We start from the raw sequence: 25,903 nt of genomic DNA, 5'->3' as shown, positions 1-25,903 counted from the left end.
AGTGCTGGTGTTTACACTGCTAGCACAGGACCTTCGAAACATGAGCAAAAGAGGTTTTCAGGCCCGGCTAGCTGGTTAGCATGCTAACTTCAGTAGATATCTCTGCAATACAATACAGAAACACCTTTGACATAACGTCAAATAAATTTTTTCTTCACATTCTGATGATAATTTTACTTCACTATTGACTGCGTTAAACTATAATTCTTACATATTGCACCTTTAATGTAAACCAATGAAACACATTTAAAATAAAATGATGTATTATTTCATCGTTCATTGTGCGTAAGCATTTATATGCACATAAAGACACAAAAGAAATCTCAGAAATTGTATTGGTAAAACCACTTTTATTGATTTGCAGCCTCACATTGTCACAAATCTCCATAGTGTTAGAAGGTGTTTGCATTATTGTACACATGCAACAAAAGTATCAGTCGAGATTTTGCCTCACGCCATTGATACTATCCGGTGTAACAAGATCACTGAGCAAGTATTCACTCGTGCATTTCAAGTAAACTATGTATTTGCATTTTTATCATAGCTGAGCTCTCTCCTGTTGTGTACAAGAATGATCTGACACAAAGCTCGTTATGTTCATATTTATATTTGAGTAACACACATTTAGCAACAGCACCAAAACTCATGCTGCATTTGTATTTTCTACGAACTGAAATATCACTTTGAGTCATCTTTTAGAAAATGATTGCACAGTTTTGTTCACAGTTTCAATTTACTTTCTTGGTCCCTTTATTTACATTGATCTATTTTGTCTCTAAATAAACTGTCTGCATTGAATAGTGTAGATAAGTTGTAGTGCTACTAGACAGCTGATTGCATATAATTAGTCTAGGTACTAGAGTACACTCTGTAATGCTTTGTTTTTTTGAATCAAAGTGATTTTTAAGTGCAGTTTGAGCTACAAATGTTTGGCATACCTCCATATCCATTCATGCATTTCACTGAAATGTTGATTTAATATTGTGCAAACTTAAAGGCCCATACTGTCTCTAACAGTGCCTTACATCAGGCAGGGAAAAGGGTAACAAAATGGGACGTTTCTGACTCATGATCATAAGAATTCAGTGGCGTTGTCAAGAAGAAACGCTGCTTCTCTCAGCACCATTGCTGTTCCTGAAGGCCGTGATGACCTTCTTACACTCCGAGTACATTCATATAGGACGGAGGTGACCTCAGCATTCACAAGTTCCTGCTTCCCGCTCTCTCTGGTCCCACAGCTGCCTGCTCTCGCTCAGCTGCTTCAGTCTCATGGGTTTGTGGCTCTTGAGTCTATAAGCCAGAGTCAGAAAGATAGCATCAACATTGTCCCTCTCAGCAGGGTCTTTGGCTGAAGTCTCAAACAGTGGGAAGTTGTAGCTGTCAGCAAGACGCTGTGCAGTTGAGGTGGGGACCTCCCGGCGGTCCCTCAGGTCACACTTGTTGCCCACCATGATGCGCGGCACCATGGGCCCCACAGAGTGTCGGCGGCACTCCTCAATCCACTCGGGGATGCTCTCGAAGGAGGAGAGGCTGGTCACGTCGTACACGAAGATGACCGCATGGACGCTGCGGTAGTAGTGCTCCACCATGCTCTTCCTGAAGCGCTCCTGACCGGCCGTGTCCCAGATCTGCAACTGACACAGCAGAAATAGATACTGATATGACTAAATAATATTTAAAGTCCCCCTTCAGCCAGAAGTGTGTTTGTCTTCTTGTTCCTACAGTTGAATGTTTGAGCGTCACTGTGTAGAATGATGTATGTGCAGAGTTTGACACTAGACTTTTTTTTACATTCATCGCTGAATGATCACAAAATCTGATTTTAAGAGGCCGGGCCTACGAGCATGATTTGTGACATCATAAATAGCTTGTAAGCCAAACACAGTCCAATATACAGCACACACAAGTGTGATGTGGGAACTTGAAGTCTCCAGTTCACATACCCTGAGAATGGACTTAACAGAGAAGTAGGAGACATTTTGTCCAGTAGGTAAACTTGTAAAATGAAAAATAACTGCATATTCATATATTATAGATTGTTTTTATGAGGAAGAAGAAGTTTTAAGTGGTAGTTCTACATTTTTTCCCTGCAGACAGTACATAGAGAGTACATTTTGGATGTGTTATTGTGCATGTATGGTGGGGATCTTTAAAAGGTCCTATTTGTAAGAAAAGTTTATTTTTGAGTCCCATTCCCAACTCGTCAAATACTGACACTTTGGGATGGGAGGTGGGACAAAGTCTTAAGTAATCAATCACAAACGCAGAGCTTCATTTCTGCAAAAGACTGTCTAATTTTCTAAAAAAAAAAGCTGAGCAATGTTGTTTTTAGCAAACATTACTCAAACAGGAGTACATGGTGCATTTGTTGGGATCCAAATCATCCATTTATAAAACTTGTTTATTTGAGCAGAATAAAGAAAAGTCCTTGATCATTTTGTTGTACAATTCTGGTTGTTTAATGATCTTGAATCGTGAAAAGATAATTACAATTGTGGTGCATTATTGAGGACATATGGTGGGATTGACTCTGTGTAGTGTTGAAGGAACATGTCACCTTGTAAAGGCTCAATGAGGAATAAGATATGCATAGACAATACTTATTGGACAGATTCCTTGATGGTTTTGGTCTTTTAGTATGAGTATCACTGGAGCCTTGGAGACAGAGAGAAGTGCATTTTTCCAATATAGATCACAGTGTTAGGCACAGGTGCAACTCATTTTCATTAATAATGGCTGGATTCCATTTAGTAGCATCAGGTTCAGGGTCCTGGTACTGTGTGCATGCTGGCTTACTGTCACACTGTGGTTTCCCATCTGTGACAAGTCAAAATGTCTGCTGTTATAAAGCTTGTTTGTGGGTATTGTGTATAAAAAAAAAAAAAAAAAATAACATGTGTTCCCCTTTTGCTGTACAGGCCACCTCCTCTTCTAGGCGCTTAATGTCTGTCTACTATATGAAGTGATGATCTCATGGTGTGATGGTGTGTAGCCCTGCAGCTGGTCATTTTAAAGAGGTAGGCCTGTCTGTTGTAGCGGTGCCATCACCTCGCACAGAAGTCAGACAACAGGCTCCAGGTCAGCCTCTCCTCTGTGTCCACTAATGAGCCGCAGCTCAGACACACGGCCTCGTTAATCTAGCAGGAAACCGAGGTGCGTGTGTCACATTAAAAGCATTAAAACATAGGTGTCCTCTCACCTTGATGATCTCCCCATCGAGATCCAGCGTCCTCTCTCTGAAATCGACCCCGATCGTTGCCTCCGGGTTTTTCAGGAAAGTTCCCCCGCAGAATCTGTAAGTCAAACACGTCTTCCCCACGTTTGAATCTCCAATGACGATTAACTTGAAGATGCGAGCCTGTGCAGGCTCATAATCGCGGTGCGACGCGAGCTCTAAAGAGTCATTTTGACTGAAAACGGTGTCAAATTCGTCCCCAGGTTTGTTTTCTATTGCCATCGCTCATCTTCTCGCGGTCTAGATGTGAGCGGCGCCGAAACATCGCGAGAACTTGAGAGACCAATGGGTGTCGGTGGAAAATGTGTCACGGATGAGACAGCGTCACCGTTATTTACCATTGCAGCCACATTTCTACATTATGTTTCTAATTCTTCTGTTTTATTTGGGACATTCTTCAATAACCAACATATATATTTTGGTTTCTACACCTCTTTACATGAATAAGTCCACTAAACAATACAAAGTAACGGGTTCTTGAAATAATGGCCTAAAAAATGCATTATCTTTACTGTATTTATTATTATGTTTTAATTATTTGAAATGAATAAATCAATAAATGTTTATTGTGTCTGTTCATTTACATGCAAGTTATGGGATAATTAAGACACATTAATCAACAAAAAAAAACCCACACAATATGCATACCCGCCCTCAAACAGCACAATATATCCACCTCATACACATATGCATCCAGCAGATATCCAACAATGGGAATTAAATAGATGTATGCACACAGCCTCACATAACTTCAATATATACATAATATACAAATATAAACAAACATTAACAAAAACAGAATCTATATTTATGTGCCAATTTGTCTCAGCTAACACACTGTAGACTTATGTCAGACTCAGCACATAAATACATCATATATGCACATAAACTATTAGCCTTTTTTAAGTCTATCACAGGCTATTTTCCCCCTCCTATTCAGAGCTGTGGAAATAATACAGGAAGAAAATGCCCCAATTCTTATCAAATCCAAAAGTGCTATTCGAACTTCTAAAGGGTAACTCCAAATTGCACTGCATTGTGGGTAATGTAGGTGCCACGTTTTGAAAAGCAGTCCACTGGGCGAGCTTTGCTCTCCTATGGACAGTTTAAAAAAAAGATCAAAATTGATACCGTAAAACCAGCGATATCACCATTTTTATTCCCTGCATTCCTCTTCCTTTTCAAAACCCGATGCTACATTACCCACAATGCAACTTAGCCACTGAGTGACACCGCTACAGGCATTTTATCAGATCACATGCAGCTTCCTCTGGAGCTACAAAAAGGCTTTATACTACTTTTACCATATATGCAGTAACACTCCCCAAGACCTGTAAACACACTTTAATGAGAAAAAATAGGGGGTTACCCTTTAAAAACAGTGCTTGTTGCAAAACCTGAAATAAAGACCATATACAGTACACCTCATTAAGCTCTCAATATTCACAGATGCTCTCATCTTCATTCCTCCCCTGTATCCTTCAGTTTCAACATGCAGTGACAATATAAACACCGTCTTATCAGCACCTCAGAATCTTGTATTGGGCACCATCAACTGTATAAAATGGTTTCTACCTCATGTGCTAAGTGCACTTACTGAAAACAACAAACAACCACACAAATGCTCCTCTACATCAGATGCAGATGTTTATTTGACACATACACCACAACAGCTTTATAATCCACATCATGAGTGTTAGCACAGCCAATCACTCCTCACCTTCTCACACACGCACACACACACACAAGTTAGTATATCACTTCTATCCATCATAAAGACAGATAGCAGCAGGAGCTACACTCATTTACCAGTTTATTAGGTCGCTACACTTAGCTAAAGCTAATCCAATCCCATTCAACAGCCTTGTAGTAAACTACATTCACAAAGGTTTTAATGTTCAGCGTTTGTTGAAACCTTTACAGATGTTTTCATACAGCTTCATTTTGGAAGCTGTACAGAGTTATTGCATTGTATACTGAAAAAATGTTACAAATTAAAAATGTGTTTCCATAAAGCTAACAAACTGGTAACTGAGTGTATGGGGTGGCTGGGGAGGACAATGGCTTCCAAACAGTTTTTTTTTATACATGCAGACAAAATGTCCTTCAACTAAAACAATTCATCAGGACCAAAAATACTTAAAACACTTGAATTTTGATTCCTAATTGTAAAATAAATGTTAAGTTACAAAAAAAATATAGATAAGAAAACACACACATACACTCAATAAAATAAATTTCATAAAATTTATCATTTGTCACCAAAACCGCCTTATTTCACTACATCAAAAAAAAAAAAAATCAATCAAGTCAATCATGGCATACAGGCTGAAGCCTAAACCTGAGTGAGCGTACAGTGCATTGGCTTCTACTTTTCATACTGTAGTTTTCACAACACCGGCAGCGTGTGACGTCTTTGTGTGCACCGACAACAGAAAAGAGGACAGCCATTTTTAAGCCCTGTAAATGACCAGTTGTTTGTCATAAACATGAGGCACTTGAGCTGCCTGACGTCCCGAGAGTCAGTCATGATTTAATACCAATCATAAGCAGGTGTGCTATTCTATTCAAGCTAAATAAAACGATATGAGCAAATATTTCTGTCACAAAACTCTTAATCTTACACAAGCATTAAAGGGGCCTTGCACCAATTAAACATGTCACAGTCAATGTACTAGTCAGCTGGAGTGCAAAGTTTTACCTATTATGTCGTTTGGAGCTCTGGAAGAGCATTGTCAAGTATAGAGAAATTCCTGCTGCTTTGCAAACCAGGAGTGGAAACAATGTGGGTGTTTACCAAGAAGGAAAGTTCTGACAAAAAAAAGCAATAAGTTGCATTATGGAAGTGGTTTTGTTATGCCTCCCTAAGAATCTGGAAAATGTAGCTAACTGAGACGTTAAAAGACACAAAGCTCTTCTGCTATATCAGTGTGTTTCCAATCCTATTCCTGGGGGCCTCCTGCCCTGCATGTTTTAGATGTTTCCCTTCTCCAACACACCAGATTCAAATGATCAGCTCGTCAACAAATTCAGCTGAAGCCTGATAACAACCCGTTCATTTGAATCAGGTGTGTTGGGGCAGGGAGACATCTTAAACATGCAGGGCAGGGGGGCCATGGGACTAGGATTGAAAAATACCTTGTCTATAGACGGTGAACTCAAGAGTAAGAATGGGCATCTTTGCATTTTGGCTTCGATCAATGTGTTCGCTGGACGAGCATCACCAGTTTTTTCTTTTCCACCCTGTCAGAAGTCCTTTAATCTTGTATTTTAAATGTCATTTTGCTTTCTACATGGATCTTGATAGCCTTATTAATTAAATTCACAGACCCTTTTTCCCAGCAGACATTTCAACTTGTCACAGCAGGAAAAGCACAGATGGAAGTAATAACATTAAAGATGGCTCAGTTCCAGCAATTAATTATCGTATGAGGAACACCTGTGTTTCAAGTCTAAATTGTTGGTGCTATGGGCTGAAGTCTCATTCTGCATTTTCCCTCTGGTCTTGTGCATCCGTCCTCAGTTTGGAAACCAGTGCATTCTGGGAACTGTAGGATTATGTGTTTCTAAAGCATTTAAAGCATCAATTTTCATCTTTGTTAATCTGCCTCTCACCAGTTCCCCAAATTACATTGAGGTGTCATGCTACATCTCTGGAGTACCCTCCCTTAATGATGTGCTAAATTATGAAGGCAGATCATCCGCTCTACAGGGGCACCTACTGCTGCACATTTATGGTTCCATCATATATTTGTCTTGAGTAATTGTGTAAACAAGACTCTCTCCGACATCAGACTGTCAGGACGTGATACAAATTGAAGAACAAAGCCCTCGTCTCTCAAACAATAGACCCTTATCACGGCAGACATTTTGACTTGTCAAAGAAGGAAAAGCACAGGTGTGACCAATAACATTAATGAGCTAAATGGAATGCAGCCAACATTAATTCCACCTGTGCTTTTCCCTGCTTTGGCGAGTCAAAATGTCTGCCATGGAAAGGGTCTATAGCCAGATTGTGATGGCTTCTACTGTAAATGACTGGCTTTAATACGAAACTGAACCTGGATCTGTGACCTCTCCTGGCAGACAGAACCCTGTTAAAACCCATTTCATTATAAATAAGTTAAACTTTTCTTTGACACAATGACACATTTCCATCACCAGTTCTCGTCTGAGAATGAGCTTGAGCTGCCAGAGTCTGAGTCTGCGTCTGTTAACCCATCAAAGTCCCAGTCGGCACTTGAGCCGCTGTCGTCGTCCTCCTCTGTAGAGAAGCTGTGTGCAGAGCCCAGGCATGCAGGGTACACGCGTGTTGAAACATACACGGGCCCAAAGGTGGACACATACACAGCCATGACATTCTTCCAGGTGTCCCTGGCTGGGTCGTATTCATGGATAAGGACCCTGTTTTTGTTGTGCTGCAGTAAAGTCTGAGTGAGGAGGAGCAACTTGTTGTTATGCTGGATCACCTGGTAATTTAGAGCACGGCTGTCAATGGGAATGTCACCCAACCTCTTCCATTCCCCCCTGGTGGGGCTGTAGGCTTTCACCACAGGGATGTCACACACACAGATGATCTGGTCCTGAAACACGCAGGCCTTGTGAAGCTTGTCCCTTCTCAGTGAGCCACAGTGGCGCCAGCGGTTCCTCTTGGGATCGTAGCAAAGCATTCTCCTTTTATTCACCACATACAAATGGTCATTTAGTGCCACCACCTGCATTTTACCCAAAGAATGAGGCAGAGGAGCCACAAACGTCCACTGGTTCCTCTGGACGCTGTAACACTCAACCTCCTTCAGTCGGGCGTCTGTCACTGGATTTCTGCCACCCAGGAGGTACACATGGCCATTGAGATAGCCCATCCCAGAGTGTATCCTCCCCAGTGGTCTCTCTGCCAGCTCCTGCCAGCTGTTGAGCACAGGGTTGTACAGCCAGAAGTGTTTAGAGAGGTGGGAGGCTAGGAACAAGTTGTTTTCAGGTGAAGCACAGGCGATTAAGGACTCCATGGTGGACCGTTTATAATCCTGACTGCTCAGGTCTTGTAAAGGAGGAGCCATGAAATACAAGTCCTCTGAGTAAGGGTCGCAGCACATTATGTTATCGTTGGGTAGACCGAAGAAGAGAATCATCTCTTTTGCACTCACACCTATTCTGTGTTTTGGTGCGTCCAGAGTTGCAGACATTTCACAGCTGTCCTCGGCGGACCTGTGGAAGAAAGATGCAAGGTATTTCTCAATTAAAGGTCTCGCCATGAGGCCCTCCAGGTAACACTTGTCCTTCTCTGCAAACAGGTTCCAGCGCACACACGTCAGTGCCTGCAGTGCATCCTCTCTTTTCTGCGGTGCATTGGCCTCTATCCACTGCAAAGCAGCTGAGCACACCTTCCTTTCACAGTCCACGTCCAGAGTGTTGAGGGACAGCAACTCCTTCAGCTGCTTCAAATCCAGCTCGCACAGCTCTCCTCCATTACACACCTGGTTGAAGTTCTTAGCTATGAAAGCTTGTGCATTCTCCTTCAATTCAGGATTGTCATAAGTGTCTGCAAACTTCAGTATGCCCACACAGTTGGAGAGGTCCAGCCTCCTTGACATGAACCCAGAGCAGGCTTTCCTGATGTACTCCAGCTGAAGCATGTTGGCCGCTGCGTACAGCCTCTGGACGTTGCTCTCCGTGATGGTCACCCTGCCCGTGTAACAATAGTCGATGATGACGGACATGGACTCAGCGTCCACCCCTCGGATGACCACTCTCTCCTGCATGCTCTCGTTCAACCCCCCGGTGAACATGCTTTTGAAGTACGGGCTGGCTGCGGCCAGGACGTTGCGGCTACACAGGAAAAGTTGGTCAATGTCACCTCTGGCCGACTCTCCGCCGGGCTCCAGCGACTCCTCTTCACACTCGACCCCGATAGTGACGTCCCCGAGCAGCCGGCAGTCGTACAGAAATTTCAGCTCTTTCATCAAACCCCGAGCGTGGTCCACGTCCTCCAACACCTCGGGACCGCTGAAGCAACTCAGCGCCGAAGCCATTGCTGCAACTCCAAGTGAGCAATTTGCCGTTTTACGTCGTCGAAGGTCTGAAATAACCTGCTGTCAGGCGGTTTACATGCTCAGTAACGCGGAGGGGTCCGTGCGCTGATGCTGACACATCCGTTTATCAAACACAATCAGACGCTGTACGCGGTGAAAAATACATTACCAGCGATTTAGCAGCTGAACGGTCGCCTGTGTGTCTGAAAGCCAGCACTTCTCGGTCCCCAAATGACCATAATGTCGACTTACTCTACATTTATACTCTACAAATTATACCCCGAGAGTCACTGTTGTAGTAGTGTCAATTTTCCTTGATTTTTCTGGTCAACGCTGTCATCTGTTTTGAGTGGAGCAGACAGTCAGGGAGCTCGTAAAATAACACTGGCTTCGGCCGGGGTCGGGACTACATATCCGGGAGAAGTTACCAAAATAAAGCCCCATTTCATGTAAAAGTGTTGCACGGGTTTACCTCTTTTTTCACTGTATATCTAAACTAATAAGACCTCACATTGTTTCGGTGCCAGTCTTCACTTTTACCACTTTCCACTTCTTAAATTTGTCCTCTTGACCCAAAATGGGAACGATTGACTTTTACTTTGAAGCAAATTTGGATGGCTTCCGCTCTCGCTCATACAACCTTGCTAAGAAAGGCACCTCTCTGATTGGTCAGTATAACTGGGTCGAATTAGGTTGGTTGATCGGGATTAATTTGAAATGTTAAAATTATTTTTTTTTCGTCAGTTTTCTTTAAAATTAGTATAATTGTTATTATATTATTATTAAATCAGAATGAATTTTTACTTTTAAAATGTAAATTTTACAAGCATAGTATTTATAACAAATTTGAAAAGTAGATTTGTTCAAGTCAAAAATAATAAGTCAACAATAACATAAAAAATAAAATAATAATGATGGTAATAAAGTTTATCAAATGCAAATCTTACATTATTAATATTGTTGTTGTTGTTGCTGTTGTCGTTATTAACAACTCCTGTGACTAAAGTGATGAGTTAAACCCATTTGCAATTAATATTCAAATTCATACATTCCCACCACACCTGGAATACAAAGTCTCTGCCATTGTTTCTCCCCGCTGATAGATTGCACAGAGCAAAACAACCAAACATGCCATCATACTCATGAACTAATCATCCATGTGATGTCTGTATGCAGTTCCTGCTGCAACATCAAAAATTCACTTCACTTTCAAATTCTACTGCATTTTTATATTCACACTGCACGCTAAAAATAGTACCCCTTTATCAGGGTATTAGACCACACAAACCACCTCTCTATAAAGCGTCACTTATTATGTCAACCATACAATCCTGTTCCAGTGTTCTCGCTCAACCAAGCACACTTTCATTAGCCTACTTGTAACCCATATAAAGTAGCAGTCATACCACAACCTTACTGTTCACGGTAACAGCTGACTTGCATATAGATATATGTTGTCCACTGCTGTTCATATCTATAAAGGTTTTTTATAGGTTATAGATTGCTTATCTAGCTTTGTTTTTTTTTTTTTTTGTTGTCTTATGCCTATGCTTCTTTTTTTATTCATGCACGAGTCAGAATCCTTGTATGTATATAACCGATCTTACCACAACCCAAGTGCCAGCTACTCTTAGAAATAGAAGCAATAAGTCGATTTATTAAATTAATCAACAATAATTTAGATAATTTGTCATTTCTGTTATGTATCACACATACAAGTCAAACTCTTTTTTTTAACATCACTGTAAATTGAATAGCTTTACATTTTGTACTGTTCTTTGGACAAAATAAGTCATTTCAAGATTTATGACAAAATTGTCATTTTACTGGAATAAAAGGAATTTAAGATGGTTCCAAAATGTTTTTCATCTTTATTACAAAGCTTAAATGTTGTACAAGACAAAAGGTGGAATGACTATATACATGGCTCTCATTTGCTTGTTCAGTGACACTAAGCACATTTATATCAGATTACTGTGCCGTGTAGCCTACTTCTATACTATGAACGTAACCACAGCTATGTGCATTTAGACCCAGCTTTAAGTGTATCTACGGTTGAGGTCGTTGATCCTGCGTAGTGCGTCCTGGTTGTGAATGGTCTTGTGGACTGTGATGATGAAGGGGAAGGCGGAGGGCAGCTCAACCCTTTGGCTTAGCTTCTGGTGGCCCCAGTGGAGGCAGCGCAGCCTCTCAGCCAGGTCCCGTCTGCCTGCTTGCTCCAGTCCATCTTGCAACAGCTTGGTCTTATTGGGCTTATCCCATGATTTCTCATACCTGTAGATAAGGATGGACATCTGAGAAACATTTGAGACTGAAGATGTGAACAGGAGATCAGTTTCAGGCTCTACAGTGCGTAGAAAGCCTGAAAGTCAAAGCCCAGTAGACCAAAGAAAAATCTAGATTACCCCCATGGTGATATCCTTGTTATTAAAATTACAATATACAGTATCTGTATGCTGGCAGTGACTACATTTTACATCAGCATTAAGGTAAACACACATGCACACACGTTACCAGCTTTCCAGCATGTTCCTAGCCTGGACACTCTTCTCTGTAGATTTGGTGTGGAACCGGCCTATCTCAGTTCTGTTGAAGCCAAGCTCGTACGCCAAAACTGTCCACTCAAAACCGAGCTGGCTGGATATCTCCTGCAGTGTTTTCAGGTTAATCACAGCATCCTAAAAAAAAACATCACCATCAACAACTGTCTTTGTTGATCGAAGATACATGACGGTGAAAATGAAAACAGATTACACATACCTCTTGGGCTTTGTTGGGCATTATCTCAAATTCCAAAAGATCAGCAGTGCAAGTCACACTCTAAGTAACTGCCTTCATAAACCTATTTTACAAAGATACATATATATATATTAAACATACATTTACAGTCCACGATTCCTTATAGTAGGCAGAGATTGAATTCACTTACCCCGAGCTACAGTGTGCCACAAATGAGCGTGGTCTGAGTGTTACTGTGGAGATTCATCATCAACATACTAATCTGTTAAACATTAGTCACTTTGGCTCCAGGGTCCCCTGTAGTGATAACATGTCAGCTTAAACCACTCTCACCTGCTACCTGGTAAACAAATGTACTGTGCTAAAATTAGATTCAAGTCCTTTTTTGCAGGACTCAATATGGCTTATCAGTAATTAACCTTGTTTGTAATTGTACATTAGCAGAGTGTGGATGTGTTTCCTGTTGTTTTGAATCTGTTGTATTTATTGTATTTTAATTCACCAGGATAATTTCACAAAGAGAATGCTGTTTGCTCAAGGCACTTCACCTTCAGGCCCCCACTGCCTTAATTGTTTTACATACCTTGGGCAATTTAGTGGAATGTGATAAGCTTCACAATTGTATCATGTAAAAATCAAGTATTTGCCTTTGGACAAATGCATTTTCAATTGAGCATCTTGCCTCATAAAATTAGTCTGTTTAGACAAACTGGTGACCAATGTTCTATGTTTTTAGTCAGACTAAGAAGTTCATCTAATTTCTGCATCTGCACGTTTACAACGATGCTTTGTAAAAACATCAGTCTTTTAAAGATATAATATGAAACATTTCTGCATTAAAATGTCTAGAAACGTCTAGACCTTTGTTATATATTTTGTTGACATCAACATTATCCCAAATATTTCCAACAATGTTTAAACCCAGAGAAATCTGTACATTCACTCAAGGTAACAGTGCACTTCATTTAGTCACTTGTCGCTAGAACTTCTGGTAAAACATCAGATGATGCATCAGAGTGACGAAGGAAGTCTGTGAACATGACTAATTATAATGTGAATAAAAGTTTAATACATTACCTTGTCTGAACCTGATTTCTGCCTGAGTCACATGCAGCAGTGGTTGCAGCAAGACAGCAACTCCCATGATCCCACACTACTTACATCTTTTGTTGTGATTGAGAAACCCCTAGCGCCAGAAATTACATATTGTGCATTTAACATCACCTGTTCCTTTTAAAAAAACAAATAAATAAGTCATTCACTTATTCAAAAATGACATCTATTAATGGCAACTATCAGTACATAATGATGTCAGCCTGTCACTGTGCACAGCAGAGTAACAATGCCATCTGCAGTTGATCATTGCTGTTAATCCCTGTGAGAAATTAACTTTCTTGATTTTCTTTAAACCACCAAATGAACCAAATATATTCAAGACAGACAGTGAAAATGCAAAAATATTTTGAAAGGCTTTTATTCACTTTAAAAACTCACCTCCTCTTTAAATTCTTGTCATCCATAAAAAGCATCAGGGCTCTATGTGCAATATCATTGCAGCGATTATGTTTACCAGAGAACGTTAAAAAATCTCAGCTCTCATGTAAACAATAATGGAAAGGAAGAAGCTAAAAGATACTGTGTGTACACTTACTTCAACATAATGCCATACTTAAGGAACAAAGCAGATAATTTATTTTAACGTGTTAATCATAATACTGATAAAAGTGCTGCGAGGTCCAGCCAATAAATATAACTGACATGAATTTCACTACTTTTCAAACAGGCACGGGATGTAACAAAAGGTTCAACTTCATATCTGACGCCACAGACCGACAAAAATGAATAATCGAAAAATTAGTCATATGAAATCATTAAAAGCATGTACAAAAGCGTGGCCTATTTAGTTCTAATCTTTCAACTGGAGAGAAATTTTCATTCTGTTGAATGAAAGCCTTAACTATCCACAATGACAACTCAAAAAACACATATCAAAGAAGATCCAGTTCACATTTAACAACTTATTATCAGAATATTGCCAGGTTGATTCATAGTGTGTCAGTCTGCAGGTAGTAAGGTAAAGATCCAGCCTGCTGGACCCATACTGGTTTCACTCACTACTTTGTCCTTCAGTGAAGAGTAGTGCCTTTTAGAAATGTTAACAGTCACTCTCTTGGGTCACAGCCCAAGACCGGGCCCTCCTGACGGCAAAATTTTCAATCAGTTGGGTCCCATGCAGTGTTACCCTGTGCACCTCTTGAGCGTCAGTTTATTTGGGTTCAGTAGCAGCCGTCTTTCCAGCTGCCGTCCCTCAGGGCACTCAGGGCAGCCAGGCTCTTTGGAGGAGTCAGCAAACTGCAGACGGAGAGAAACAGACCAAATCAATACCCAAATTAATCACATAAAATAAAAAGAGGTATCATCTACTATCATAAACAGACTGAGTTAGCTTGAAATTTAACTACAGCACCTCCCTCAGGACAATCAGTGTAAATGTTTAAACACCTGCGCTCTGTCCCAATGTCATACTACTGCAAATAATGATTATCTTCCTATTAATTATTCTCCCAATTATTTTTTCCATTATTCAATCAGCCATTTATCCATGGCTTAGCAAGGCAAGCAGCAAATTCAACAATGAGAACTGGGAACAATCAGATATTTGGCATTGTTGCTTGAAAAATGACTTGAAAAATATAAACCAAATATGTGAACTACATCCATAGTGTATATGTCCAGTCTATCTGCCCTTACCTGCGTGTTGGTTGGGTGATTTTGCCGGCACGAGGAACTCCACTTGTTCCGACAAAGGAGGCGGGGCGAGGAAGGGAGCTGCGCGGGACAGCTGATTGGTTGGTGCTGGCTTTTAGGGGCTGCAGTACCAAACTGCTGCTGCTGGGTTTGAGGGGCTGAGGCAGTGCGGCACTGCTGGGGATGGAGTGCAGACTGATAGAGGTGGACAGGGGGGTGGAAGGGGGGCCCTGCTGCACGGTGGGGCTTACGTAGGCTGTTGCTTTTAGTGGGTGTCGTGGAGTGGTGGGGAAGTTCCCAACGCTCTGGACCCGCTGACTGAGCTGCCCTGGGGAGGGAACTGATACACAGCAAGAGGACAGTCAGATAAAAGTGAGTCTAAAATCAGTGACTCAGTTTAAAATACTGCATTTGGAATGCTGTTGCCTTCAGAAAACAGTGCTCTACATTCACTCATGAATAAAAATGAGCCGTGTATGGCTGATTTATTCATAGACATGAAGAAAAGAGTCTTACTGGAGGACTGGAGTCGTGCGAGCCCACTGGACGAGTCAAAGCTCTGGCTGCTCCGGAGGGAGGATATCGTTGGCAAGGAGGAGGGGCCGTGGGAGGGTGGATTGATGGGGGAAGCCAGGCATGGAATACTGGGAACACTGGGCATGCTGGGAGCTCGGATCAGGTTGGGCATGCTTCGCCGTAGCTTGTCTATGCAACCATAGCAACAAACCAGATCAGGTATGGTAGGTGTCGACTCCGTTTGGAGTTCTTGCCTCACATTTCCAACATTAGAGGAATTATTTAAAAGTTAAATATATAAAATTATGAACATTAATATAGCAGTAAACAACTATGTGCTTGTGTCACGGGTGGAGTAATGGAATCCTGAACAGAGAATGAAGTCACATTCCCTCTGTGTTTGTTGTGATCTGAGCTTCTCTGTACTTTGTTTTGGTAGGCAGGCCAGCTGCGCGTGCATGCAAGTCTTTCTCTGTCCTCCCTTCGTCCTCTTTCAACATGAAACCTTTTCATAGTACACTAAAATATGTTTCTGAAAACATTTGGGGTGAGAAACAGGCTTTGCAGTGACACAATCTTCATCCATATTTCATATTCACTGCCTATTTGTACCATTTAATCAGAATTTCATGAGCAGTGTGTGTTCAAATGTTAATTTTTCCACAACCTTAGTGAGTTAACAACGTGCACATTTGTTTTGGTCTGAGACGCTGGTGCCCTAGTGAATGTTGTATATTTATCCTTTTAACATTTTGCGGGATACGAAAGTCACTGCTTCCAGCCAAGAAATAATCCTGCACATAACCTCCTGTAAAACTACAACTTGTCATTTCACGATCAGTTTTTGTATGAATGAAAAAAACAAAATATTACGTGTTGATTATGAGCTTTAGAGCTGCTGGTACAGTAGGTGGATTTTGCTACCTTTGAATAGAGCCAGGCTAACTGCTCCCCTCTGTTTCTCGTCTGTATGCTAAGGTAAGCTAACAGCTGCTGGCTGTAGCTTTAAATTTACTGTACAGACATCGGAGTGGTATTAACCTCCTCGTCTAAATTTTGGCGAGAAAGCAAAATATAAATCTTGCAAACATTTCTAAAACTATTCATACTCCTTCTCACTTAATTAAACTGCACGCCATGCATGGCATGTGAAAGCCCCAAAATCAGTCAGTCATGCAATGCAGCCACTTCATGCAACTGATAGAACAGAGTACACTAACCCACTGACCCTAACTGAGGAAGCTTTTTAAATCCTGTAACCAAGAGCACTCTTTAAATCCTTCTTGGCACATAAAGAATTGTCTGGTCAGAAATTAGGGATGTCTTGAATGTGGGTAATTCAGTCAAGGTGCTTTCAGTCTGAACTGGGCCATTTCAATAAAAATCCGAACCCTTGCAGTCATGTTGTTATTCAGGAGTATATTTATGAAGTGATCTCACAACTTCGAGTGGACAAGGACTTCATTAAACACTCACCTGTGCTATTCCTGTATGCTGTGTGTGTGTCTGTGGTCAGGCTGGAGGGTCCAGAGTACTGCGAGAGGCCGCTGAGTGAAAACTGAGGGGCGGCTGAGCTGCGTCTGCAGTCTCTGATACTGGAGAAGGTGTGAGAGTGGGGCAGGCTGCCCCGCTGCATAGAACCTGTGCGGAACAGTCGAGGCTGGGGAGGAGGGAGCTGGTCATAGCCCTCGTCCTCCTCATCCTCCTCCTCAAGATCCATCTCATTGCGTCTGATGGAGTGTAAGGAGAAGCTGGAGCTGCGACGACTGGCTGTGGCTGAGGTAGAGGCGTAGTCCTGTCGGAGACCTACAGGGTGACAGATCAATGCTTTTATCTGTGGAAAACCTGAATCTGAACCTCCTATACTATATGATACTATACATTTCCTCCCGGAGGCGCCCCTCATCCATTATTCAGGTACTGAATCCAGATCAGACTGAAGCAGAGAGGTTTTTCCTGAAATCTCCTGCATAATTTAACAAAATGATGGCATATCAAGATACGACTGCATACTGAAGTTCAACTGTTCAAAGGTCAAACGTTTATCTTGACTTTAAAACACATCAGCAAAGTAGTGATCCATTTCAGCCTCTTCATAAGGCTATGAATCAGTAATTCATCATGTGTTTGGATGTCGTTCACTTGTATTACATCAGGTCTTTAAGTAAACTGTGAGTACAACAGCACACAATCAATATTTTTTTTTTATAAAGAGGCAATTGTCAAATTGCTTCATACAAGATGGAAATAAAATTATGTTTACTCTTCTGGAAGAGGGACTTTCTGTAACATACACAAATACTGCGACTAACAGAGTCCAGATCAGTGTGCATCAGTTAAAAATTATTTGAAGACACGATGAGATAAAACATGATGTTTTTACATGATCAAAATAAAAATCAATCAATCGTTAATAAATAATAAATAATCACAGAATTCGATACAAGATTCCTCGCACTCTCCCACATGCATATTCAGGGTAGCGGAGGGTTCAGTGTATTGCTCAAGGACTCTGCTAGGAGGTGTCAGGAATCAAACCACCAACCCTAAAAATGAAGCACCTGATAATCATGGCAAACTCAAAAATCATAACCAAACCCAGACAAACTGCACTGTCAAAACAAACACTTAGACAAGACTAAGCAACAAGAAAATCATATATATTTAGTGTAATGGGGGAAAATAAATTATTCAACTATTTATTTGCATGCAATGTACTATGACAGGGACTTGTTGCAGTATTTGCAGGGGTGATTTCTTTACTGTGAACCATAGGTCCTTTTTCATCAGTTATACTGTTTTCTCTACCCCCTGTCCTGCATAAAAGATGAAGACTGTCGACTCACTCTCCTCCTGAAGTCGTGCCATGACCTCCACATCTGTCATGTCCTGCAGTTTGTAGCTCATCGAGATGGTGTCATCCTCCAGCTCTGACACACCCACCTCACTGTCCAGGGAAGACTGGGGGCTGACGGCAGCGTGCCGACGACCCACATCTAAAACCACAGGAGAGCCACATCTATATCAATGAGATATTTCACTTTCTATGGCCAAGAAAAATAACTGCAGATTTCAACAACAACAACAAGAACTCAAGGAGACATTTTCCATTATAGAAGTGACATTTAATAATTACAGATGGACGGTGAGTCACACCAGATAAAACTGCAGAAGGAAAATGAATGACAGAGCAGAGAAGAAATAGTGTCAGTGAGGTCTTACTGTGGAGAGTGGAGTTTGATAGGAAGGTGGGCGCTCTGTCACTGAGGCTGCAGGTGGGCCTGAGTGGAAGAGTTGGCTGGAGATAAGACTGACCTGATGATGGCAATGGGGCTTGAAAGGAGAAAATCACAATAAAAGAGAGAGAAGATTCAATCACTGACCACCAGCCTAAAAGGCAAATTAAAGTTCAACCTGCACTCACTGACATATAAAATATGGAGGAACAGGCCAAGGGGTTTTTCTTTTTGAGTTTTAGCCTGCTTATCTCCATCTGTCTGAGGGTATGATCTTATAATCTCTTCCTTGTAATCTGATTTTAAACTGCAACTAACAGGTTGTTTAAGAATCTGGGTTATGTTTATACAGTGAGCTCCAGAAGTATTTTGGAAGCAACAGATGCTTTTGGCTCTGTGTACTTATTGCTTTGGGTCTGAAATGGAGCATTGGACTATGACGTTAGAGGAAAGAGTTATGTCTCAAGTTTTTTTAGACTTTAAATGCTAAGCCATAAAGTTAGCTCATTAGCCATCATCTGCACATTCTGTTAACATTTCTGTTAATTGTTTTTTGGTTATGTTGTTAGATTTTAGAAAGAGGGCAGCAGTGACCTGACGGTTAAAGGTGCAACACGTAAGAATTGGCCACCTGTTGAATTCATAATCTAAACAAATAGGGGGCAGCATATACTATACTGCACATACTGTAGCAGCCGTTATCTAGTTAGCTCAGTTAGCGGTGCAGCTAGCGATCCGGACTCCAGGAGAGTGTTGCCTTTGTTTGCACTGCTAACACAGGGGGTTTGGAGGGGCATGTAGCTGGAGAGGCGTGATAGGGATGTTGGGCACCAATCTGTGCCCACCTCCAGAGGCCTGAACTATCCTCTCAGACTATTGCTTTTAAGGTCAAAGGGGAATTACAAGACAGGATGGACTAGAGATAGCTGGTTAGCATGCTAACTTCAGCAGATATAGAGGAAACACAACACAGACATCTTTGACACAATTTCAAAGCTATTATTTCTTCACATTCTGTTGTTAATTTTAACTCATTTTTCAAATGTTTTAAACTAAAATCCTTACATGGTGCACCTTTAAATAAGTGGGCTTGGGCAGCATGATAGCATGGGTTGGGAAAAATGATAAAGCAGCACTGTTCTGTGATGTATTGTACGAGGCAGTTTCCCAGTGTGACTGTGTGAATGTAGAGAAGGGTGTTCCAAAAATAGAGACAGCGCTCAGTGAATCTACCCTGGTTAAATAAAAATGAACACAGCTGAGAGTCTACAGATATACTAGCAGCTCTTTGATGCTAACGTCAGCCTGCTAACATGCTCATAATGACAACATTAGCATGCAGACAGTTAGCAGGTCATGCTTACCATGCTCATTTTCTGAGCTTAGCATGTTAGCATGCAAACATTAACACCAAACATAGAGTACACCCGAGGCTCATAGAAATGTCATTAGCGCTGCAGGTATTTTGACCTGATTATGGCAGACACAATTTGTGCCAATACATCCAGTATGTGCTGTGATATTTTAAGTACAACATGTGACCTGCTGACCAGAGAATTATCTAAGTCATTTGGATTAATCTCCTTAAAAACAGATGCCAAAATCAGCAGCATTTTTTTCTCTTGCTAAGGTCACCTCAGTGAAATATTGGGTCTTTTTTCTACTTGGTCACCTACAGCCATCTTTAGATGTGTGAAAACAATCAATTAAGTTAAGGCCTGTCCCTAATTAACCATATTAATTAACTAATTAGCCCTAATTAAGCCACAAAAAAAAATTAGAGTATGTTACTAATCTAAATGATCCTCAGAAGCCCATTAGATGTCACGTTACTGACTGGTTAGCAGGAGTTACATGCATGTGTAGTATATAGTTGTGTTACCTGGGGACTCGATTAGTGCAGCAGACTTAGAGTAAGGCAGGACGGGGCAGCTGAGGGTGGAGAGCCCCTCTATGCAGCTGTATGGACGAACGGAGGAGACTCCACGCCTCCGCTTAGCTGGACACAAGATTGTAGCGGAGGACATGTTAGTCTGATTGCTTTATCATGTAACACACACTCTCACACCCACACGCATACAGCCACTGCATCGATTATATCTGAACTCGCTCTGGCCAAATGTTAATCTGCTTTTTACAGATCAGTATTGATGTTTTAAATGATTCGGTCACGGCTCGGACAGAAGAGGCTGATACAGTAAGACGAGGTTTAAGCTTACTGCAGAAGCTTATTGGGCTAAACTACAGATTTTTTTTGGAGGGATCTTCGGATAAGCAGGGATTGTGCATGTAGGCTACATCCCATTCCCAAAATCAGAATTAGATCTACTACGGTCTACTTTGGGACGTGGAGGTAACGTTTATACTGCTTAAATCTGTTTTTTTTTCCTGCTGTATTAATGTCATGATACAACATAATATCATAATGTCGTAATACATTCTTTCATTACGGTTTATACGTTTATATTTCAATGGCTAAAACAATAGTTAAAATATAATTAACTAAGTTTAAAGATCAGTAGTAGACCACTGCCATGGAAAGCTGGACAACCCTTTGATTTTGGGTTGCCAGGTTTTGTCTCTCAGCTCAAATGTTGTCCTTTTTGACAGTGTATTAACAATCTGTAAAGCCTTGATAATTGACAATTAGTAGTCCTTTTCTTTTTCACTAATTATTGCTGACTAGCAGTGAGTAAACTTGGCATGGAATAACATGACTGAGGTTAGATAATGTGTGTTCAGTGTGTAAACACTGAGTTCACCCCCACTGATTAGTAGTCAGAGAGGCACACACCTGACAGAGTGCAGCATTTGGCATTCCTGACACAATTAGGCTCAACCACTACTGGATAAAACTAGCATTCACGGCAAGTTAGACAAACAACAGCTACTGGAGCTCAGGGACAAGGATGTATTCATGACCCAGATGAGGAGAGCCAACCTCCACTGAATACTGCTTTAGAAAAAGAAGAGAACCTTGAACCGTACACACACACACACACACACACTAATGGGCATCCAAACAAACACTAACAAATCTGCATTATTGAATCACAGTTTGGAAACAACAGATCCACAACATGAGCATAACTGAACACAGAACTCTTGAAATCAAAGCACACACAGACACGTCAACACAGTATGTGTGCAACAGTACAAGAGTCTCTTGTACAGGCTGTTTGAGGAGCGTGTGCTGGGCAAATCGGCCTCAAAAACCCAGTTAATGTAAGCACGGTTTCTATGGCAACCATATCCCTGCGCACAAGTGTAGAAACTGTTAAGTGCCGAATATAAAACTGGGTCCAGTAGCAAATGTCATTCAGTAGCACACTAGTATCCTGCTTATGAAGGATTTTTGTAGTATCCTGGTTATGTGTTTCTTGTTATAATCATCATATCCTTGTGGTGAAGAAAATGCTTAGAAACCAGGATATTGTGGCAAACACAATATCCAGGCATGAGCACAGGTGGGTCTTCAATTTGTAGTGTTTAGTTTAGTAAATGGATGATAAATGTCAAAAATAGTCTACATGCTCAAATGAAAATGAAAGTCTGAGGTTAGCTAAAACCTAAAGTGACTCAGGCGATACAGAAATGACACATTTGCTGGATGTGGATGAGTCAAATACCGGAACCATCAGCATGGGCCATCAGAAAACATGGATAATGTTAATACCATGTATACAGGGAGCTTAATAATTATATTATTACTGATTACTAGGTGATCCATGTAAATGTTCAGGTATATTATATTATAATTAGTATATTATCGAAACATAAACCTAACCAAGTGGGTTTTTTGCCTAAACCTAAGTAAACTGTGACTGAAAACTGAAAAAACAAAGAAACTAAAGTTTATGGCTAAATGTATGAACTGATGTATGAAAATTGATACCACTTTAATGTTCGTCTGTTCAATACTAAGCTGGAGCTGGTAGCTGGTTAGCTTATCTTAGCATAAAGACTGGAAACAGGGGCGAACAGCTAGCCTGGCTCTTGCAGACGCTTCAAAATCCACATAGAAAGCACCTTGAGAAGTACCACAACCAAAGTGTAAAGATGACAATTTATTGGCTGGGAGCATTGACTTCCTGGAGTCTCCACTGGATACCTGACAGGCTACCTGTTTCCCCCTGTTTCCAGTCTATATGCTAAGCTAAGCTAACTGGCTCTAGGATCCAGCTACATTTTGAACATGTGAGACATGAGAGTGGCATCAATACTATCATCAGACTTAAAAGGTTTCTTTCCATACATTTGAATTTTAAAATGTTTTGTTTTCTGTTAAATGTGTTTGTTTAACATTACCTGAAAAAGTCGAGGGTGGAAAATACATTTGTTTGTGGTGCAGTGAAATGGTGCTTTTTACCACAGCTTCATAATCATCACCTGCTTTCTACTTAATGTAGAGTAATGCCATCCAACAGCTCAGCATGACTTCCTCCAAATGGATGTTTTTTTCTATAAGTGAAGTAGAAAGTCCCTTAAACTGATCTTAATTGTTGTGTAGAGATACTGCTAGGTGTAAATGGGAGTCCTTCCAGCTACCACAGACATAATCACTCTGTGGGAAGTGGGCTCTGGTACTTTAAAAGCCATTAATTTAAACAGAGTGAGTTAATGGTCAAATGGTTGGAAACGAATGAGCCATGTGCAGAGAAACACTCCCACGGCTCAGAAGCTGCTGCAGAAATCCTGCTGCACGTGGAGACATTTTGTGTGAGAAATGTGTCACACAGCTTATGATCACATGTCAGCAGCAACAGAGTGACAGATGTCCAGATGTGGCCACAGATGAAGGCCATTAATCTGAGCGGTAAATACACTGTACCTTGGTCCAGTCTGTGACAGAGGGTCATCTTAGCCAGCTCCACCTCGGGCCCCGGGCGGTCCAGTACCTGCCTGCACCACTGGAGAGGGCTGAGGATACTCGCACCATGCAGCCTGGCTTTGGGACTCACATACAGCCTGAAAGGCAAAGCACAACCCACAGTTTAGTCCTGACGCCTTTACAGCATAGCTCATATTGCTGCTTTATAGAGAAGTGGAGTAAAGGAAGCTGGAGGCTGCTTTACTGTATATGAGCGACGAGTTTGACAGCGGCAGTATTTCTTAGATGCGTAGCCCAGTGAGGCAAGGACAATTCATAACAATAACATGACTGTGTGAAGGGAGTGATTCTCATAAAATCCAAATGCCAATACACCCTTGAAGTTCAAAATTTCCATAAGGAGCAATTGTCATTTTATTGCCAATAACATAAACTATGAAACAAACAGTGTAAAATAAAAATTCAAGAGCTGACAGCTTCATCCAGCACAGTGATGCAGAGAGGCACAGGACTGTTTGTGATGATCATTGTGGGCGGTAGATATTTTTAACACTGAAACAATGAATCAATTATTAGATTAGAAAAGCAACAAAGGATTAACCAGGAATAAATCAGTTATTTGGTTAACTGAATCACTGTTTTGGTCAAAAAAATGCCAAAATATCTCTGGTTTCAGCTTCCAAGCATGGGGATTTACTGTGTCTTCATCATATATGATACCACATTGAATGTCAGATAACAGAAAATTAATTTGAAGATGGTACTTTGAGCTCTGGGAAATTATAGTAGGGACATTTTCACACTTTCCTGACATTTTCTACATCAAACGATGACTCAGTTAATAGAGAAACAAAAACCAGACTACTGAAATTCACTATTGGGCCTCAGCCAGACTAAAAGATTCTGAATTTTGCTATTATAAAATAAATCAATAAACCAAAAATATATGTGTGAGTGACGATGCTACACTGGAGTGACAGAGTCCTGGATTGTAAAAAAAAAAAAAAAAAATGATGTGTCACTTCTGTGTCCTAGAGGAGGAATATGAACCAAGAACAACTGACATTTCATCCTGCAACCAGGCCTCAGTGTTACACCGACTTGTGGGTCAATTACTGATGTTAAACGGAGTGTAGATATACCAACACTGATGCTGGATCCCATCAGTGCTGCATTCGGCTGTGTGCTACATTTTTCCACATCATCACATCTGATACATAAAGCTGCAAACGGTTCAGTAGTCAGTGTGTGTGTGTGTGTGTGTGTGTGTGTGTGCTACCTAAGTCAGCAGATACAGAGCTTCAAAGTAGTTCAGCCTGGGGCTCAACACAACACACAAAGCCGAGCTGTTTGATCACTGAAGGGGGTCATTGTTTCTAATTTCATCCCACACTGCTGTCTGGGTAGATACCTATGCATGCATGCACGCACAGTGCATTCTGGGATGTCAATACCTTGAGTCAAATCTGTTTTTGTTCTTTTTCTTGCGTCTGCAAGTATAATCCACTGGGAGATGGATCAATAAGAGAGTAACGTTACACATGATGTCACACAACTGTGGCTAGTTGACAACCCTGTGGCCTGTGTTGTGACAAACAAGCTGCTTTATCACTGGACATTCACACATACGTGGCTGCAGTAAGGTGGTTGATGCAAACACAGAGTAGTTACCAGCTATCAGGCTCTCCGACAGGGAGGACGACGTTCAGGTCCAAAATCTCAACCTCATCCAAAACAGTTGTGGCTCCAGCGGCGCCGCTGTCCTCCCCAGCGGCGTCAGGAGACACCGAGCTCGGCTGAAAATAGGCGAACGGCTCCTCGACCGAACCTCCTCTGGATCCCAGGGCACACGGATGCGACTGTGTCGGGCTCGAAATGCCATATTTCGTGGAGAAATTGTCAGTCGGACACGACGTACCTCCGTGCAGACACGACAACGAGGTCTGGAGATGAGGGCCGACGGAGCAATTGTTTACAGCGTTCGCTCTCGTGCGCAATTGTTCGTTTTGCTTCTCCAATTTTCGGACCAGCTCCTGAAGCTTTAACACCTCCAGCTCCGCGTTGGTGATTTTATTGTTGCCATTGACGTCTGCCATCATCTGGGGGCTCAACACCTCTGCTTCCATTTGGTAAAAAGCACATTGAGAGAGGTAAAAAGCACGGCCTGCCTGCAGAGGGTCCTATTCAATTGAGAGAGGGTGTCCAGATCCCCCCGTTTGTAGCTACTATACACACACTCATACACACACTCACACTCACACACACACAGATACACACACTGATGCTGCTGCTGCTGCTGCTGCTGCTGGGATGACTGCTCAGCCTGCTTCTGATTGGTCAGCAGCTTGGAGTTCAACTCCCATCACACCACTGCTGAGGAAGTATTTATTATGGGCGCCTTCAACACACACACACACACACACACACACACACACTGGCTGTAAAGAGTATTTGCTTCTCTTTGACGTTCATGTTTGTGTTATTAAGATGATCCACAGTTGATGACACACACACCTAACTCATTAGAAGTACTGAGGGCATGAGCCTGTCCCCTATCCCAAACACCAGA

At 41.5% G+C, this 25,903-nt stretch overlaps 4 protein-coding genes across 5 annotated transcripts; all 4 read right to left on the bottom strand.

Annotated features, from left to right (window-relative positions):
• Positions 1 to 330: 330 nt before the first annotated feature.
• On the bottom strand, positions 331 to 3,483 carry LOC141002341 (ras-related protein Rab-33B). Of its 2 annotated transcripts, none has more exons than XM_073473641.1 (2): positions 3,200 to 3,483; positions 331 to 1,634 (listed from the first exon to the last, which is right to left on the bottom strand). In XM_073473641.1, the coding sequence occupies exons 1-2, from the start codon at positions 3,455 to 3,457 to the stop codon at positions 1,194 to 1,196; spliced, it is 699 nt and encodes a 232-aa protein (XP_073329742.1). In that variant the 5' UTR covers positions 3,458 to 3,483; the 3' UTR covers positions 331 to 1,193. The 2 variants fall into 2 exon arrangements, with proteins under 2 accessions (XP_073329742.1, XP_073329743.1); XM_073473642.1 differs by having other exon boundaries at positions 331 to 1,628.
• Positions 3,484 to 4,869: 1,386 nt separating this feature from the next.
• Positions 4,870 to 9,611, bottom strand: kbtbd7 (kelch repeat and BTB (POZ) domain containing 7). The gene has a single exon (XM_073474353.1). It carries the CDS (start codon positions 9,262 to 9,264, stop codon positions 7,393 to 7,395), a length of 1,872 nt encoding a protein of 623 aa, XP_073330454.1. The 5' UTR covers positions 9,265 to 9,611; the 3' UTR covers positions 4,870 to 7,392.
• Positions 9,612 to 11,303: 1,692 nt separating this feature from the next.
• Positions 11,304 to 12,045, bottom strand: LOC141001956 (p53-induced death domain-containing protein 1). The gene is made up of 3 exons (XM_073473120.1): positions 12,025 to 12,045; positions 11,779 to 11,942; positions 11,304 to 11,538 (listed from the first exon to the last, which is right to left on the bottom strand). Exons 1-3 carry the CDS (start codon positions 12,043 to 12,045, stop codon positions 11,304 to 11,306), a joined length of 420 nt encoding a protein of 139 aa, XP_073329221.1.
• Positions 12,046 to 14,260: 2,215 nt separating this feature from the next.
• On the bottom strand, positions 14,261 to 25,534 carry slain1a (SLAIN motif family, member 1a). The gene is made up of 9 exons (XM_073474104.1): positions 25,006 to 25,534; positions 23,335 to 23,471; positions 20,386 to 20,502; positions 18,490 to 18,600; positions 18,114 to 18,263; positions 16,744 to 17,073; positions 15,268 to 15,456; positions 14,755 to 15,091; positions 14,261 to 14,355 (listed from the first exon to the last, which is right to left on the bottom strand). Exons 1-9 carry the CDS (start codon positions 25,458 to 25,460, stop codon positions 14,280 to 14,282), a joined length of 1,902 nt encoding a protein of 633 aa, XP_073330205.1. The 5' UTR covers positions 25,461 to 25,534; the 3' UTR covers positions 14,261 to 14,279.
• Positions 25,535 to 25,903: the final 369 nt, after the last annotated feature.

The sequence above is a fragment of the Pagrus major genome, chromosome 9 (assembly GCF_040436345.1).
Source record: "Pagrus major chromosome 9, Pma_NU_1.0".
NCBI classification, from domain to species: domain Eukaryota; kingdom Metazoa; phylum Chordata; class Actinopteri; order Spariformes; family Sparidae; genus Pagrus; species Pagrus major.
Note: the sequence above shows the minus strand (reverse complement) of the source record. Positions and strands in the feature narration are given on the sequence as shown.

Coding starts and splice junctions, on each gene's coding strand:
- LOC141001956 (XM_073473120.1), bottom strand. CDS start 12,045: ATGCCCAACAAAGCCCAAGAG. Junction 11,943..12,024: donor TGCCCAACAAAGCCCAAGAG/GTATGTGTAATC, acceptor GTTTTTTTTTAG/GATGCTGTGATTAACCTGAA. Junction 11,539..11,778: donor AGGAACATGCTGGAAAGCTG/GTAACGTGTGTG, acceptor CCTTATCTACAG/GTATGAGAAATCATGGGATA.
- LOC141002341 (XM_073473641.1), bottom strand. CDS start 3,457: ATGGCAATAGAAAACAAACCTGGGGACGAATTTGACACCGTTTTCAGT. Junction 1,635..3,199: donor TCGATGGGGAGATCATCAAG/GTGAGAGGACAC, acceptor CTGCTGTGTCAG/TTGCAGATCTGGGACACGGC.
- kbtbd7 (XM_073474353.1), bottom strand. CDS start 9,264: ATGGCTTCGGCGCTGAGTTGCTTCAGCGGTCCCGAGGTGTTGGAGGAC.
- slain1a (XM_073474104.1), bottom strand. CDS start 25,460: ATGGAAGCAGAGGTGTTGAGCCCCCAGATGATGGCAGACGTCAATGGC. Junction 23,472..25,005: donor GTCGGAGAGCCTGATAGCTG/GTAACTACTCTG, acceptor TTTGCCTTTCAG/GCTGTATGTGAGTCCCAAAG. Junction 20,503..23,334: donor CTGTCACAGACTGGACCAAG/GTACAGTGTATT, acceptor TCTTGTGTCCAG/CTAAGCGGAGGCGTGGAGTC.